Raw genomic sequence first — 19,486 nt, 5'->3', positions numbered from 1 at the left:
GTTTCTGTGACTGACTTTAAGTAAAACAATTTGGGGTAAGCTTTTTGACCAATGTTAGGATAAATAATTTTACGTTAACATCCAATACGAAAAACAGACTCATTTTTGTACAAATAAGTATAAATTTGCTTTTAAAAACAAATAGAAAACAATTTTTTTTTTTTTATATTTTACATCCGGTCTTCTGTGCTCCAAATGTTTTTATATTTTATCCTTCATATAATATATATATATATATATGATATATATATATATATATATATATATATATATATATGTATGTATAGTTTGGCATAAATAAGGTTTATTATTCACTTGCCTTTTAATCCCTTCGCAACGCTGGTTGGTAAATGCACTGCCTGCTAAAAAATTATCTTATTATCAAGACTAATATTACAGTATGTATTATAAGACTGGTCCCACTGAGAAGTTCTCAGTCAGCAGGCTGGCCCAGCATGCCACTCTGCATTAGGCTTATAAGCCTGCTGTTAGTATACACCGTGCCTTTCTATCTCTCTCCAATCTGCCTCTATGACACAAGTGAACATTGGATTATTAGTAATCTTCCTCGAATGTGAATGTAGGTCTGTAATGCACTGTCATGAGCAGGTGTGAGGAGACATGTACGATTATCTCAGGCAATGCTGACGACCATGAAATGCTACTCCTGCACATGCAGCAACTTGTGTTAGGAAATGTTCATATATTAGTGGCAGTTATTTAGATTTGATTAAGTGAGACAATGTCCACTTACAGAACTGTGTGTGGAAACAAATTTAAAAACAAATGAATACTGATTTACAATACACAATGTGCCATGGAATGATGTGCAAGGGTCAACTTGATAATGATGACACGGTTTTGTTATTTTAAGCAAGTTACATCACTATAGGAAAACTATCTTCTAAACCAAACTTTGAACTGTGTAGGAGGGCATTTAGTGAGCAGTGTGACATCAGATCAGGTACCCATGACCCTGTGCAACTGAAGGCATCCATATAATCCCGTATCCAGCAGCATATTGCCATATGTCTACAGACAATATTAGACTGGATTAAACATTAAGCTACCAACTGTCATAGACACATTTGAATTTAATCATCTACAACAATACCATTATCTCCTGTGTTAATTGATTAAATCAGAATCAGAAAAGGATGTATTGCCAAGTAAATAAAACTTGGAATTTGCCTTGGTAAATGGTGCATACATAAACATATTAAAAGGAAATAAACAGTAAATGTAAAAGAAATGATGACATGAACAATATGTACAATAAGAAAAGAAGGCTGTACGGTTTAGTGCAGGATGAGCAGAGTTGTTCAGTATGAGCAAAAGTTAAGTACAGTAGCCTATAGTGTGCAATGGACAGGTAGGGTTTACAGCATTACCAGTCACATCATTTTTTACAGCGCTACCAGTTATATCATAGCAACGCAACAAATCGTTCAACTACAATGCTGTAGCATAATCATTCTCAGTTGTAACTTTTGCATCACAGGTAAGAGTAAAAGTAATGTTGTCTCTTCTGCAGTGCCTTACCTCCATAAACGTGTCCTGCAGAAATGAGCAAGAGCAGAAACAGGTCAGCCACAAAACTTCCCATTGTTAATTAAGCCTTTATAATCTAACTTGCATTTAATGAAGAGCAACATCTGGCTGCTTGATTGTGCTGTCCATTGTCTTTACTGCACAGCACCGGCCCTCATTTCTAACTGACAAGTTCCAGACAGTCTGTACTTGCTTTGCTGGTTGTAGCTTACAGCCTTTTAAAAAAATGTTACCTGTGTCTGTGAGCAGTGAGGTGAAGCTCCACCCTCTGATTCTCCCCATGGCTGCTGTAGTGCTGAGTACCAAACATGAACACAGGGGGGAGGTGTCACAACACATACGGAGACAGAAAGGGAGAGAGACAAATGAAAAGAAATGTGCAGAGGCACTTTACGAAGTGCATTGATTGTGTATTTTTTGTTCATGGGAAACTGAGACTGGATCTGGAGTCTTGTTAGACTATTTCAGATACAGTACATATGAGACTTAGATTGAAACATTTAGAAGCGTGTAGGCCTATATTCTGAATTGAACCCCTCATTATATTATATATATAGCTAGAGGAGAAGAAAACCAAAACTGGACACAGAACTAACTTTTTCGTGGTGATTTATTTTAAAACAGTGATTCCTTGATTTCACGTTACCTATAAGAAGACATGACAGTGAAGGCTCATTCACAATTTCTTATGGACAGGTTCGTAAGTTTACATAAGAAGACAAAAACATAATTTTAGCCGGCTTTCAGGGCTAGAATGTCACTGGGATATTTTATCAGCGGTAGCTAACAGACATGAAAACGTAAGCAGACTGTAACAGAGTTATAACTGCAATGCTTAGTAGCGCCACAAGGCGGTGCCTCCCTCTGTTAGTATGGCAGTGAAGACGTGCCGCTGCAGCCTTCTCCCCTCGGACCGAGACACATCAAGAGAGACTTCATTAACGAGTTTTACTGTAAATATAGCGCCGTGGACACCTGGCATTGTATGGTCCATGTTGTAGAATAAAGTAGCCTATCAGTGTAGAATATCCGTTTAGTTGTCTGTCGACTCTTTGAGCTAACTGGCTAACTGCTAGCTCTCTCCAACACCATTCACTTTACAAGACTTATATGCCAAACAGTTGAAACCGGATAAAGAGCGGTCAGAGAGTGCGGCTGGTGCCGAGCAACGGTTGCTAAGCTGCACCCTGCTGGGGGCGGGGCTTAGCTGGAACGTCCCTTGATCTGACCTCAGGTTCGATAATGCCTTTCATCCATGATATGCCTTTCATGAATGACATCATGACATTTTGCCTATAAGACAGCTTCAGACATTAGGGAAAATCATTCTATACTATGGTTTACTCTACATCGGTTTACTTTTATCTGCTCAAAAAGCTTCTGACAAACCTGTACCTGTAAAACAAGACAAGACATTCAGAAAACGCAGCCTATCTAAAACAATCACCATGACTGAAATGGAAAGTTCCCAGACAGAGGAGACATCGAAGATCAGAGTGGAAGATGTTCGTCCAGTGGTTGAATCCTTTTTCAAAAGGATGACTTTGGAACAGCAGAGATTGTTGATGCAAGATGCACCTGATGATGCCACATCAACATTGTTGGCGGAGATGATTTTGGACCTAATATCACTAGTTTCTAAATCCATTTTGACAACTCTGCAGAATAAATGCAGCCAAATAATCTCTGAGGAGTGTGTTCGATCCAGTCTGGGTGACACACTTCTTCTGACTTTTGCTGAAATTCTTCAAGTAAAGGACCCAGTCCACTGTGACAGCTCAAAGAACTTAAACAACATGTTTGTTACAGAGGTTGCACAAAGCATTTACTCTGCTGTCACAAATAGTGCGGACACTTTGGAACCTGTATTTAGTGAGCGTGTGACTCCCCCTCACAGACTTAATGTAATGGTACGACATGCCTTTAATATGTTGAAAGCATTCGTGGGCAAGATGAAAGATGTTTTGTGCTCATGTCGACCACGTAAACCACGAACAAGACAGGACATCTCCATAGAGAAGGCCGCTGATGGACAACAAGAGATGGACGATCAAGAGGAGGCAGATACTGATCGCTACCAGTCAGCAGCCAGATCTGTGGAATCAAAAACCCCGGACACGGTCTCCCGAGCATCAGAGCACTTTGTGAGTGTAACAACCACAGCTGTGAGGGAAATAATTACAAATGAGGTCAGTGGACTCACAGAACCTCTACTGCAAGAAATGACCGACTCGGAGTATGAGCAGCTGCGATCTGACACCTCACGGGAGATTCAAATTATTTCAGATGACATTACTCAGTTAATTGTTCAGGAGGTTAACAGTCTGGAAGAGCAATATGCTGCAAGTATTAGTCCAGAACCCACAGAGACAAATACCAGCCCAGAACCAACAGAGACAAGTACCAGCCCAGAGCCCACAGAGACAAGTACCAGCCCAGAGCCCACAGAGACAAGTGATACCCCAGAAACCACAGGGATTTGTTTCACCCCTGAAGCCAGAGGGACATGTATCACCCCAGAATCCAGAGAGAAACTGTCCTTAAAAGGAGTGGGGAGCAAGATAAAAATCTTTTTTGCCACGCAGTTTGCCAAACTGTCAATACATCGCATGGCGACTCAACTAGACAACCAATTCCACCCCGACTCCAAAGTTAAAAGTGAGAAGTCAGTGCAGTCCTTTGTGACTGATGTTGATTCTCTGTTTTCAAAAGATGGTGTAAAACAACAAGTTGGAAGTGAGGTTGTTTATAGTAAATTGCAGGATATTTCCAACGGTAAAGACCAGGTGTTCAAAGAAGAGCTTACTGGTCTCCTCTACAGTTACGTCTCTGAGGAGAGGATTCCAGAGACTGTCCCAGGATCAAATGAAAGGACACTGTCTGCTTCCCCATCCCGTGATACAGTGTATGGTGAAATACATTGTAAAGTGTGGCGTTACCTTGGACTGATGAAGTGGTGGCTGTGCACACGGGCTGACACCCACAGTGACATGATGAAAAAGGCTTTCAAGAATACTGAGTCACTATCACCCACCGCTACACCGACACCCTCACCCTCACCAATACCTACTCCTACTCCTACTCCTACACCTACACCCAAACCTACACCTACGCATACGCCCAGACCTACACCTACGCATACGCCCAATCCTACACCTACGCATTCGCTTACGCCCAAGTCTACACCTACACCCAAACCTACACCTAAAGTCACAGTATCTGAGGAGGCAGCTGCCAGACCTGTGCAGAATTCAACAGCACAGGCAGAGAAAAATAAAATTTCCATCAGGCTACTTGTGCAGAAGTTGGTTTTGCGGACCTTTAACAAAGCTAAGGTGAACACAACAATTGGAAATTCAAAAACCATCATTGAGCGCCTGTTCAAAAAGATATGGGCTGAAGTCGAGGGAGAAGATTTTCAAATCACCAATGACACTTACAAACACCTCAGCAAGGCCATTTTAAAGGACATGTGCAAGAAGTGGGGCTGTGCACAGGACGTGCTGGTTTCAATGAATCTAGACGAACCAGCAGTTGACAAATGTATTGTCTCCTTCTTCAAAGACCACCTGATGAAACCAAGGAAGCGAAGCGCCATCAAAAGATTCTTCTCCGCCATTTCAAAGTTTAGCCAGGGACTCTTTATTGATTGGCCTCTGTTGTGAGGATTGTCTTTGTAGGGCAGAGACCAGTGTATAGTGTATATAGGACAAAGGACCAGTGAGTGGCCTCTGTAGGACGGAGACCAGTGATTGGCCTATGTAGGACGGAGGCCAGTGATTGGCCTCTGTAGGACGGAGACCAGTGATTGGCCTCTGTAGGACGGAGACCAGTGATTGGCCTCTGTAGGACGGAGACCAGTGATTGGCCACTGTAGGACGGAGACCAGTGAATGGCCTCTGTAGGACGGAGACCAGTGATTGGCCTCTGTAGGACGGAGACCAGTGAATGGCCTCTGTAGGACGGAGACCAGTGATTGGCCTCCGGATTCTTCCCACTTCCCTTTAAACTATGCAGCAATTGGGCACTAACAACATCTCCCCAACACTAGTTGGTTTCATGTTTTACAATAAACAACACAATTTAAAAAATAAAAATCTGCTTATCTCTCTTATCATTTGTTGTAAATATTCAACTCGTGCAGAAGTTCTGCCAATTAAGTTTTACCCAGGTCAAATGTTACCAGCCGCAACAAATGTTGACTGACTTTAGGTAAAACTATTTGGGGTAAGCTTTTTGACCAATGTTAGGATAAATCATTTTACATTAACATCCAATATCAAAAACAGACTCCTTTATGTAAAATAAGTATACATTTGCTTTTAAAAACAAATAGAATACAAATATAAAATAATTATATTTTACATCCGGTCTTCTGTGTTCCAAATGTTTTTATATTTGATCCTTCTTTTGTTTGTTATTATGTTATGCCTGTATTGGTATAATTTGGCATAAATATGGCTTATTATTCACTTGCCTTTTAATCCTTTCGCAAAGCTGGTTGGTAAATGCACTGCCTGCTAAAAAATAATTTTATTATCAAGACTAATATTACAGTATGTGTTATAAGACTGGTCCCATTGACAGGTTCTCAGCCCAGCATGCCACTCTGCATTAGGCTTATAAGCCTGCTGTTAGTATACACCGTGCCTTTCTATCTCTCTCCAATCTGCCTCTATGACACAAGTGAACATTGGATTATTAGTTATCTTCCTCAAATGTGAATGTAGGTCTGTAATGCACTGTCATGAGCAAGTGTGAGGAGACGTACGATTATCTCAGGCAATGCTGACGACCATGAAATGCTACTCCTGCACATGCAGCAACTTGTGTTAGGAAATGTTCATATATTAGTGGCAGTTATTTAGATTTGATTAAGTGAGACAATGTCCACTTACAGAACTGTGTGTGGAAACAAATTTAAAAACAAATGAATACTGATTTTGCAATGTGCCATGGAATGATGTGCAAGGGTCAACTTGATAATGATGACAGGGTTTTGTTATTTTAAGCAAGTTACATCACTATAGTTTATACTATCTTATAAACCAAACTTTGAACTGTGTAGGAGGGCATTTAGTGAGCAGTGTGACATCAGATCAGGTACCCATGACCCTGTGCAACTGAAGGCATCCATATAATCCCGTATCCAGCAGCATATTGCCATATGTCTACAGACAATATTAGACTGGATTAAATATTAAGCTACCAACTGTCATAGACACATTTGAATTTAATCATCTACAACAATACCATTATCTCCTGTGTTAATTGATTAAATCAGAATCAGAAAAGGATGTATTGCCAAGTAAGTAAAACTTGAAATTTGCCTTGGTAAATGGTGCATACATAAACATATTAAAAGGAAATAAACAGTAAATGTAAAAGAAATGATGACATGAACAATATGTACAATAAGAAAAGAAGGCTGTACGGTTTAGTGCAGGATGAGCAGAGTTGTTCAGTATGAGCAAAAGTTAAGTACAGTAGCCTATAGTGTGCAATGGACAGGTGGGGTTTACAGCATTACCAGTCACATCATTTTTTACAGCGCTACCAGTTATATCATAGCAACGCAACAAATCGTTCAACTACAATGCTGTAGCATAATCATTCTCAGTTGTAACTTTTGCATCACAGGTAAGAGTAAAAGTAATGTTGTCTCTTCTGCAGTGCCTTACCTCCATAAACGTGTCCTGCAGAAATGAGCAAGAGCAGAAACAGGTCAGCCACAAAACTATTTCAGATACAGTACATATGAGACTTAGTTTAAAACATTTAGAAGGGTGTTATATATATATATATATATATATATATATATATATATATATATATATATACATATATATAAACACCACAATGAGCATGACAGAGGACCATTGTTCAGTAGCCTATATTACCACTTTTCTGTGATTCACTATTTAAGGATGTCTTCCTCCATTAAGCTTGCTTAAAATGTTGGCTAATGAACTACAATACTGTACTTTACCATGCTAGAGCTAGGAGAAGAAAACCAAAACTGGACACAAAACTAACTTTTTCGTGGTGATTTATTTTAAAACAGTGATTCCTTGATTTCACGTTACCTATAAGAAGACATGACAGTGAAGGCTCATTCACAATTTCTTATGGACAGGTTCGTAAGTTTATATAAGAAGACAAAAACATAATTTTAGCCGGCTTTCAGGGATAGAATGTCGCTGGTATATCTTATCAGCGGTAGCTAACAGATATGAAAATGTAAGCAGACTGTAACAGAGTTATAACTTCAATGCTTAGTAGCGCCACAAGGCGGTGCCTCCCTCTGTTAGTGTGGCAGTAAAGACATGCCGCTGCAGCCTTCTCCCCTCGGACCGAGACACATCAAGAGAGACTTCATTAACGAGTTTTACTGTAAATATAGCGCCGTGGACACCTGGCATTGTATGGTCCATGTTGTAGATGAAACCAAGGAAGCGAAGCGCCATCAAAAGATTCTTCTCCTCCATTCCAAAGTTTTGCCAGGGACTCTTTATTGATTGGCCTCTGTTGTGAGGATTGTCTTTGTAGGGCAGAGACCAGTGTATAGTGTATATAGGTCAGAGGACCAGTGAGTGGCCTCTGTAGGACAGAGACCAGTGAATGGCCTCTGTAGGACGGAGACCAGTGATTAGCCTCTGTAGGATGGAGATAAGTGATTGTCTAGACCAGGAACCCATAAGACGGAAGACATGCTTGAGATTAAAAATAACAATACAGTAATAGTCCTCAAGTCTAAACCAGGAACCCGTAAAACGGAAGAAATGCCAGAAATTGAAAATAATTATACAGTATATACTATCATCAAGCCTCGACCTACAGTAAAGCATACAGTAATACTCATCAAGCCTAGACCAGTAACCCGTGAGACTGAAGACATGCCAGAGATTGAAAATAATAATAATAATAATACAGTAATACTCGTCAAGCCTAGACCAGTAACCCCTGAGACTGAAGAAATGCCGGAGATTAAAATCAATGTCATCCTCCCAGTGATCGAATCCTTTTCTAAAAGGTTGACAAAGGAACAGTGGAGGTTGATTAATTCAGGCACCCCTGGTCATGCCACTAAAGTTTTGTTGGCATAACTACTTTTGGACATAATAAGAACACTGTCACAAGCCTTGTTAAAGGCTAGGAGCCAAAATGTAGTCTTTTCTGAGGAGAATGTTCTGTCCAGCATCGGCAACAAACTCTCTCAGAGTTTTGGCAAGGTTTTGAACGTTGACGGCCAAGTCCCCTGTGTCAGCTCAATATCATTGACCAACTTGCTTGCTAAAGAGGTTGCAGATATTTGCAACTCTTCCACTATTGAGCACACTGCAGAATTGCGTGTCACTCCCTTCGAAAAGACTAAATGCTATGGTCCGTCATGCCTGCAAAATGTTGAAGTCGTTCACAGCCAGGATGAAAATCTTCTGCTCATTTCGACCACGTAGTCAGAGACAAAGTCCGACTGCCTTCGAAGAAGAACTAATTGTGGAAGATGAAGAGAAGGCAGCCACGGATGTCCGCTCTCTGTCAACCACAGCTATAGAACCAGAAACCCCGGAGGTTTCACCAAAAGACAGCTCTGAGATGACAACGGCTCAAGCGGTCGAATATATAATTAGGGAGGGGATGAGTAAGATATCTGAACCTGTTCTGGACGAAGTACCAGACGCAGAGTATGCGCAGCTAAAATCTGAAAGCTCTCAGGAGATTTCAACTGTTGCAAAAGACATTGCTTGGTCAACTGCAAAGAGTTTCGACAAAACAGATGCTTTAGAACAAAAGACGAAGCACAAACTGTGCATGAAACAAATAGGAAACATGATCAAAACCTTTTTTGCCAAGTGCTTTGTCAAAACCTGGATCCATCGTATGCTGGTGCAACTGAACGCCAAATTCCACCAGGGCTCCAAAGTTGAAAGCGGGCAGTCAGTGTCGTCACTCCTAGATGACATTGACTCTCTGCTTCGGCCACAGCATGGTGGAAAAGCACGCTGTGGAAACAAAGTCACTGTATTCTGGGACCTCAAGAAGATTTCCAGTGGTAAAGACTTGTTATTCACAAAGGCACTATGTGATCTCCTCTCCAGACACATCTCACCTGGGATGGCGCCCAATATTATACCAGATGCAATTAGAGAGAAGGCATCTCACAGGACACATCCTGACATGTATGCTGACATACAGAACAAAATGTGGAGTTTCCTGGGAATGCTGAGCTGGTGGCTGAACACTAAGGTCGGCGGCCACAGTCAAGAAGCTCTCGGCTGATTGAAAAATCAATCACTGGCACCAACACACACATCACACCAACACAGTCAGCAGAGGCGTGTGAGGATGCAACAGCAAAGACATCAAGACACAAAATGTCCATCAAGGTGATCATGCAGAAGCTGCTTACAAGCACATTCAAGAAAGCAAAAGTGGACTGCAAACTTAAAAACACTAAGGACTTCATTGACCGCCTGCTGGAAAAAACAATGGGGGCCAGGGCGAGGGTGTCGATTTCGATCCCGCCACAAAAACATTCAGAAACCTCGACAAGGACATTTTCCAAGACGTGTGTAAGAAGTGGGTCAGTGCAGAACAAATGCTGGTGTCCGTGACTTTAGGGGAACCAGCACTGGAAGACTCTATTGCTTGCTGTTTCAAAGATCACCTGATGAAATCACAGAAAACAGGGTTCTTCTCATCTGTGTGTAAAGCCATCTCCAATTTCTGCAGACGCATAAGTAGGGTTGGTGTTATATGTACATAAAATGTTGTCTGTCTACTATGTTAGGGTTTTCTCCGGGCGCTCCGAGTGTTTCTCCCACATTTAGTATGTGAATATTTTAAAAAAAAACATTATCTTAGACATAGTAGTCATCTTGAAGGAAAATGTGTTTTTTTCCTTCAAACTTGAATGGCAAAGTGAATGACCTCTGTAGGACGGAGACCAGTGTATAGTATAGGACAGAGACCAGCGATTGGCTGGGTTTATTCCGGGTGCTCCGGTTTCTTCCCACTTTCCTTTAAAGGTCCCATGACTTGCTGCTTTTTGGATGTTTTTATATAGGCCTTAGTGGTCCCCTAATACTATATCTGAAGTCTCTTTCCCAAAATTCAGTCTTGGTGCAGAATTACAGCCACTAGAATTACATCCAGCGCGTTCACATAAAAGAGGCGGTGTTTGCACAGCACGACCAATCACAAACATCTACCGCATATTTTACAAAATATGCGCAAAAGAAGAGCAAACTATAATTCTACATAAATATGAAAAACACGGACACGGTTTTACAGGCAAAATGCAATATAGTAGCTGCTTCCTAAAACAGGAAGGAAAGCTGGCAAAAAGGCTGACGCGTTATGCGTAAATCACAACGCTTATCAATATCACTTCCCCATCAGTCAGGCTCAATATCTGACCATATTACACTTTTGCTTACCATAACTGCTTTAGCCTATAATTTCAGTTACACCAGGCAGTGGTAAGCGATCGTGAGAGAAAATAAAAAATATATAAAAACATAATTCAAACCCATATGCACATTGGCAACACATGGCTCAAGAAGCCGACAAATAGCCTATACGTAATAAATATATAGCCTATCTTTCATAAAAATACTCATCAGGGAATGTTAACTGGGTTGTCGGCAGTGGCGGCTTGTCAGTAGAGGGCGCCATCAAATTCCAGAAATATAAATGTATACAAAAATGAAATAAAAAAAATAAAGTAAAATATAAAATAGTAAAATTAAATTAATTTTAAATTAACGATGTTTTAAAATACAAAATTCTATAGAAATGTCCCAGTGTCAGAGTTTACCAAGTCGCCTATTCCCAGTGTGCACCTTACTGTTAGAATAAAACAAATACACAAATTAAAGCTGTTATAGCATTGTGCAATACATATGGGACTATTGTGTATAATGAGTACTTTAAATTAGATTTATATTTTTTTTCGATAATACCTATATACATTTTTCTATATTGAATCAAGGACATTTTCAATTGGGTTATTACCAAATGAATTACCAATAATCTGTATGCCTTCATATTTGACATGCATCAAATAAACTGATCTCATATCGTATGCATGTATTATTCAGTCTAGTTTGCTTCATTGTTCAAACTTAAGAGATAAAACTAGCCCATACTTCTCATTTCCATCAATTTTTGGAAGTCCTATTTCTGCCGCATCAAATGTGTAACTTTCTTTCTTTTTTTTATCACTCTGGCATATCATCCTGCCAAAATCTGGCAATTTTAAACTTAAACACTCAGCTACTTAAGACTACTCAGGTACAAAAACGACGTTGTCTGTTATTAGTTACTTTCCACCCCTGACGTCAGTAAAACACCCACTGAATTGAAATGAATTGACCTGCAGAGAAGGATAGAAGAGAGAGGAAATGAGAGACAGAGGAAGACAAAAACAGAGAAAGAAAACAATAATGTGAAGAATGGGAAGGAGTGTGCAGAAATGCTAAAATGGAAGAGAGAGAGAGACAGAGAGAGAGAGAGAGAGAGAGAGAGAGAGAGAGAGAGAGAGAGAGAGAGGAAGTAAAAAGGAACAAGAGGTTAAAGGAGGGAAATGTCATGTGGCTGATTGAGGTAAAGTGGAAGTTTGGGTGTGATTGTTCAAACTGCAGGACAAATTTCCTAGTCTGTATCCTGAACCCCTCCCAGCCTTTAACCTACCACCTCTACACACACACACACACACACACACACACGTTAAGCTTGGGAGAGTTTGGTCCATTAGAATGTTAAAAGAACACATAAGGGCTTTTATTCAGCTGCTGATTCAAACTCTGCTTGGCTCGCACATGAGAGGAGTGCTTGGTTTAGGTTTAGTTCCCAGGGTGTTGAATAAGAGACCATGCAGCCTGGTTTCTTAGACAGAGGGGTCACACCCAAAATGGGTCACAGTTCAGCTGGTGACGAGTCCTCTCGTGACGAGTGAGGTGGTGTGTTTTAATGAGCCTGGATCCCACGCTGAGAGGATTACCGCCTTGTCTTTTGGGCTGGAAAAGTCTTTTAAAGTGCTTTTTTTAAAACTCTCAAGCTAAACTCGGGAACTTGAATGTTTATATTGAGCTCTAATTTCTATATTTCACAGGAACTAATCTTATCTGGGCATTCGGGACCCATTTGCAGGGGAATTTCTGATGCTAAAAGCAAATACGTTTTTTTTGATTGATAATAACAACTAAACAAGTTGTGTACTGTGACTAACAGTGTTGTTAGGTAAAATGTTACAGTAACCGATGATAGCCAAAACTACAATACTGTGATTGTCCAATATTTGAAATGTATTTTAATCATCAAATGAACGAAATATCAAATCAATCAATTAATCATAAAACCTTTCAACGTGCACCTGTTACTAGCTGTGTGCGTAGATGTTTTTCTATACACACATGCACTTTGAAAACGTTGCGACATGCTCATGTAACTGAATAAAGGGATTGTTGTTTTAGATGTTGGCTGGCCTTTGAATTTCTTCCTCTACAAACAACTTACTCAAGCTATGAAACTGGTATAACACAAGTTAGAGAACAGGAACCACCTGGCAGAGGATAAGGCAAACAGCGTAGACAAGGAAGAGATGGAGGATTAGGACCGATTTAACTCAGCAGCAGCTAAAACAAAAACACGCCACACAGCTGGATGGACAGACCTAAAAGGTTCCTGCTTTTTACAATGTCCCCAACACTTTGCTGTGTGTTCAACTGAACATGTAAAAAAGAAAACAGAAAGCCCAACCTGCTTCTGTCTTGGAAAAATAACAGATGACAATCTTTTCCCATCCTTCCTTCCTCACCTTTGTATCATACATGTGTGTGCACATTTGTAAATGTTTGCACGTATCAGTTCCTATTTTCACGAGTAATTTGATACAGATATTGATATTTTTTGCTAAGTTGCTAAACAAGCACTACAAAAAAGAACAAAAAGCCCAGCACATTATCCACCTGTGCAGCCGAGAAGAATGACTCAGTGTTTTGATGCATGGAGTAAAAATAAAGTTAATGGAAGAAGGCTTAAAACCGTGTGTGGGCTGCGGTATAAATGTTGGCTCGAGCCTGTAGTCCATTTCCACGATAAATACAGTTATTGAGTGACACATCCATTTTCTATTTATGAGCTGGTTGCATAAGAGAGACACAGAGAAAAAGAGAGAAAAGGGCTGTGGGCCAGAGTCTCATTCCGAGAGAAAGTGATGCAGAAGAAGTGGAGAAAGAGGCTGTCTGAGAGAGGTTTAGAGGGTCGAGATCCATCGATAGACATTAAACCAGAAAGGACAAAAATAATTAACAAGCTGCTGTTTTTCTTTGTTCCGGGCATTTTTAGCATTTAGCTTAAGTATCATGACAACCTTCAACAAAAAGCAGCTGAGGAAATTTGATCCCGTTTAGCGTGTGTGTGTGTGTGTGTGTGTGTGTGTGTGTGTGTGTGTGTGTGTGTGTGTGTGTGTGTGTGTGTGTGTGTGTGTGTGTGTCCTTTCTCCAGAGGCACCTTTTCAAATGTTTCGGGGAACTTTTCAGATATTTGATATTTCTCTCCTAACAAATGCAACGCGATTCTGGGACCAGCTGCTACCTTTGCTTGGGGACACTTTAGAGTCTTTGATTGAGTGGGTTTCTGCGCGGGTGTGTGTGTGTGTGTGTGTGTGTGTGTGTGTGTATGTGCCCACATGCAAAGAGTGATTGAGGTGTGAGTCACTTTGAGTCATAGCTACTTCATTTAGCTCGCTTGTTGAAAGTGAAGAGAAGACATAATAAGACACAAGAAGAGAAAAGCTGATACGACTTCAAATTAAATCGTTTATCAAAGGGGAAAAATAGACAAATAGCAGTAGTGCTAAGTATCTTCAGCTAACAGGTACTAAACTGTCCAACAGGAAACAGACCAACTCCCCATCCTCTGCTACTTGCCAACCTTAGATTCAGTCTCGTTTTGGATCTCATCTTATCTGTTTGCATGTCTTGCACACTCTCACACACTTTAGAAAACAAGCCATGCTAGCAGCTCTGTAAAACTGTACTGTACTGCACAGTGGTGCTTTGAGCTAAATGCTAACATCTGCATGCTAACATACGAATAGTGACAATGCTAACATGCTGATGTTTAGCAGCTATATGAGTTTCCATGTTTAATTGTGTAGTGTGTTAGCATGCTAATATTTGGAAATTAGCACTACGCACAAACTACAGCTAAGGCTAATAGGAAGGTAATTAATGATCCAAGTTTTGGTCATACACAAGTATTGGATGTATTTCTTTTCTTTTTTATCACCAAATTTATAAGGGGGGGCCGAAAGGGCTCCAGGGATGGCAATGTTGACCTGTCAGTCCCCATCAGGAAGATGTGTAATACATTTGGTCATCGCTTAACTTTTTATCTCACATCATCATCAGGTATAAAAGAAGAAAAAATGTATCCAATACTTTAGTTTATGACCAAAACTCGCAGAACTAATGATCTGCATCCTCAGCTGTAGTTTGTATTTAGAGCTAATAACCAAATATTAGCATGCTAACACAGCACACTAGTAAACAACGTGGCAAATCATATACCTGCTGAAAGACCACAGTAGTAAAAGAGAGAAGTAAAATATTAGGATACACGTCCTCAGTGAAGACAGCAACCCTTTTTCAGAAAACATTTTGACTTTTCATTGCACATAACAAAATGTCTACAGTGAAAAAGGATACCTTTAAGATAATGAAGTATGTTTTCTTGATTTCTTGTGCACTGATACACATGCACATTTTAATGTTAAAATTTGGAAACTTTAAAGTGAGCAAACCTATAAAGTTTTTTTTTCTTCTTTTTTTTCTTACAATTACTTTCATTTTCCTTTCCTCCCACCAACATATAAAACATAACTTGTTCTATGAAAACAAAGCCTGGCAACATCTGCAAGATCAGCACTAAGAGGGACGAGCGACAGGAAGGGAAAGGGCAGAGAAGGAAGGATGGGAAGGGACGAGAGGAAACAACCTGTGGTTGTCTCACAATGTTTTAGTTATGTTAATGTTCAGCTCTATGAACACACATGTAAGAGTTGTAATTGTCTTCCAAAACCTTTCCAAAACAAGTAATGAGAAAATCATGTCTTTGTCTGACTTGAATTTTCCGAGCACTTAACACTTTAACCGCACACACTTAAACAAGCTTACTTTTACAAGCATGCGGACACAGTTTCAAAAACAAATACGTGCAGCCAGGTATTCACATGGATACTGCAAGTTACAAGTACCATTTTGCTCTCTCTTACACACACACACACACACACACACACACACACACACACACACACACACACACACACACACACACATAGCTCACACACTACTCCCTTGACACAATATCACGGCTTCAGCTGAGGATTGTTGTGTTCTTATTTAAACTCTGCCTTTCCATCACTGTGACAAAGGTCAGTCCCCAAACACAATGGCTGCAAGCAGCTGACGGCCTGACTCACTACCAAATCACTTGACCCTGCAGCTTATCACACATTTAACATAATTTAAGACCTCAAAGCAAAACATAATATGAGTCACTGCTTCTGTCTTCGTCATAACAAGGGCTCGAACTATGAAAAAGATATGATAGGCAGGGTTCATCGTGTCACTGACTAAGGACTGAACTTTCATCACACCATTCATACGTGATCAATGACACTCACAGAGCCCGGTAGTTTAAATGTGTGACATGCTGCCACAACTTTGCAGTTGATTCATTTTACAGTTTTTCTTGATTGCTTTGACCTGCTTAAAGAAACTGGGATCCACTCAGTTTTCATCATCACTGTTTCAGCAGAGCAGAAGACACCTCTTGCAAATGTGTTAACCCTTTCTCACTGGATTGACACATTCCCCCCCCCCCCTTTTGCAGAACAGTTAACACGGATGTCATTCAAGCAGTCCAAACTCCATTGTTTTAGCTATGGTAACCAAACAGAATCAGAAAACTAACTATTAGGAACTACCTACATCAGTATGAAATCACTGAAGCACCTGTTTGACACTCCTTCACACAAATCTTCAATTAGCGATCAGTCTGCAGGCCTTAAAGGTGCAGCGTCTGTGTTGTTCTTTGCCAACATGGATGGAAGAGGTCAAAGGCAGATGAGTGTGAGAGGAAGAGGTAGAGGAGTCCGAGTGCGAGGTGGAGGTATAGTTGGAAGGGCTCAGGTTTCTGATGAAATTCGGGCAACTGTTATTGATCACGTTATCAATCATGGCCATGTGGCCCCAAGAAGGCAAATATGACAACAAATGTCACTGGCATGAAAGCTACGTACAGTAATAGGCTACAATGACAAGCAATGGTGCACTGAGTCGCACTGAGTGCTGTATTTAGTATTTTGTTGTCCACTGTGTAATGGTTGATTGAAAGAGCTCATACACTTGTTTGCAAGTTGTGTTGTTTGAAGGCAAAATTTGCTTTTGTTGCATATTTTACATGTTTTGGCAATGTATCATTTTGACCATGAGTGCCACTGTTTCGCCCTGTGTGTTAACTGTTTTGAAAAATGTGGAGTTTGAGTTGACTGCTGTATCAAAGCCATCAAGAAAAACTGTAAAACATTTCTAACCTTCCTGTCTTCCACGAAACTTGTTTCTGAGTTTTAAAAAAAATAGGAAATGCGTTGCATATCATGTGCTGTACCCCAAAGCTACTATCTGATCTCTCCCTTTAATCTTTTCTCATGCTACGTCTAACTGGATTGTCTTTGGCGATACAATTTCTCAGCATACAATTCCCTCACCAAAAGCTATTTTTGTTGGAGGGGTTAGGCCTTTTTTTTGAATCTCAGGAATAGGAAACAAAAACAGCATTCTGCTGAAAACCGTTTGAATGAGCCAAACAAACATTGGGAAATCCTTCGAAATGTGGTACTGTAATGTTGGCTAAACTTAAATTGCACATTTAATGACAACATTTTTCAGTTACGTAATAACCAGCATGCAAAGACGAAATAAAGAAGAATTAACTCAATCTGCGTTTAAATACATCAAGTAGTTGAAAGCTAAATTAGTTATTTTTTATGTCCTTTTACATCTATAAGACAACTAGATGGACAAAGCTCTTGACGACGCATTAAGGCAAGCCCCATTTAGTTTTCAAACCTGGCATTTTAGAGATGCCTTCGTCCCAAGCTAAACTAGCACAACCAGTACAACAACGTCTAGACTGTCTTGTCTTTTAAAAAAAAACAACAGTGAGCCTGGGAAGACAGGCTGTCTGAAGGATATATGAAAGAACCAATTGTAAAGTTGAAGTAATTAGGAGGCCACGAATGAGACTCATGGACAAAAACTAGGGTCACAAGGTCAAACTGCAACCTGGTCATTAAGTGAGTTAGATATGAATCAGCTATTGTTGCCTTCCAAACTGTCTAATTTTAACAGGAAGAATGCCGGTGTTCTACATGAATTAGAAATGATCGTGTGAATTGCCCTTCTTGTCATTACTTCTCATCCACAGTTTATTTTAAAAGTTGTTGTACATCACGCTGTGGTGCGATCATAAATACTGTTGTTAAGCCAGCAGCCTACTAAAGCATTACTGCTTGTTTGTGAACACAGCCAAAATGATGACAAATCAGACAAACTGTGGTGTGTCGTGCATGTTGCAAGACTTTTTCTTCCATCACAAAAGGAATTTGGATCAGAAATGGCTCATGCTAAATATTTTCACTTGTCACATGGAAGCTAATTGTTAGCTCTATTTAGCTTTTCATACTCATAAACAGGCAGACAATCTCTTAGCTTTTGGCTCTGGTTTGGTCGACCAAATAGTAAGAAAACAAATGCTGTTGTTGTTCCTGGGTATTGGACAGTAGATGTTTGACTTCCTGGAGCCAGTCATTTATTTTGTTTGTTCCCACTGGGCAGTGTACATTTAGCTTGTGTGAGATCATAAGCATGGAGTGTCAGCTGCCTATATGTGGGAATCAGTGAGAGCTATTGGGACGCAACCATACAGAGTGGCTGACCAAAACTATGAACTAAAATTGTCTCAAAGCTACAAGGCGCTACAGACTGTAGAGTTGACTGTAATACCAGCAACTCTTTCACATTACAGGAGGGGAACTTGCTGAAAGGACTGACTGATCTTGGGTCTCCTCATTTCTTGCATTTTAAAACGTCTGATTTTGCTAAATAAAAATGATTGCTGTATGAACTGGGAATTACTGAAATTGTTGGGTCTTTGTAAATTATAATGTGGTCTAGACCTACTCTATCTGTAAAGTGTCCTGAGATAACTCTTGTTATGATTTGATACTATAAATAACATTGAATTGAATTAACTGCCACAGACTATTATAGCCTGTAATAATAGCTGCTGTTACATATGAGTTTTGCTTCAACCTCACCTCTCTCTCTCTCTCTTTCTGTCTTTCTCTCTCTTTTTGTCTGTCTGTCTCTCTCTCTCTCTCTCTCTCTCTCTCTCGCTCTCTCTCTCTCTCTCTCGCTCTCTCTTTTTGTCTGTCTGTCTCTCTCTCTCTCTCTCTCTCTTTCTCTCTCTCTCTCTGTCTCTCTCTCTCTTTTTGTCTGTCTTTTTGTCTGTCTCTCTCTCTCTCTCTCTCTCTCTCTCTCTCTCTCTCTCTCTCTCTCTCTCTCTCTCTCTCTCTCTCTCTCTACAGGAATGAATCACTCCCATGAGATGAGTTGGAGTGGCACTTCACTCTAAAAACAAACAAACTCGTCCCTCCCCTTTGGCGCTGATGTTTACAGAAGAACCGTTTGTGGCCCAGATTCAGGTCACAAATTGTTGCTGATAAATGAAAACCTCATGTCCCTTATTGCTGATATTCATCCAATCCAACTGAAGGATTATATGTTCATGTAAGAACTGAGGTCATCTTCAATCTCATGAAAGAACTTTTAGATCAAGTTGGATAAACCCAGAAACAATTGGC

The 19,486-nt window shown here is 40.2% G+C and overlaps 1 protein-coding gene and 1 long non-coding RNA gene across 2 annotated transcripts in view; one reads left to right on the top strand and one right to left on the bottom strand.

The window, feature by feature from the left end:
- The window catches only part of LOC144531009 (chondroitin sulfate proteoglycan 4-like), a 23,214-nt gene extending 21,477 nt beyond the window's left edge, over positions 1–1,737 (bottom strand). Inside the window, exon 1 of the mRNA XM_078270878.1 lies at positions 1,543–1,737. Coding sequence (XP_078127004.1) covers positions 1,543–1,606 — 64 coding nt within the window. The 5' untranslated portion in view covers positions 1,607–1,737. The remainder of the gene's footprint in view (positions 1–1,542) is intronic.
- The window catches only part of LOC144531011 (uncharacterized), a 21,954-nt gene extending 2,468 nt beyond the window's left edge, over positions 1–19,486 (top strand). Inside the window, exon 2 of the long non-coding RNA XR_013503181.1 lies at positions 19,211–19,486. This is a non-coding gene — a long non-coding RNA (uncharacterized LOC144531011). The remainder of the gene's footprint in view (positions 1–19,210) is intronic.

Source organism: Sander vitreus, chromosome 16 (assembly GCF_031162955.1).
Source record: "Sander vitreus isolate 19-12246 chromosome 16, sanVit1, whole genome shotgun sequence".
Taxonomy (NCBI): Eukaryota; Metazoa; Chordata; class Actinopteri; order Perciformes; family Percidae; genus Sander; species Sander vitreus.
Note: the sequence above shows the minus strand (reverse complement) of the source record. Positions and strands in the feature narration are given on the sequence as shown.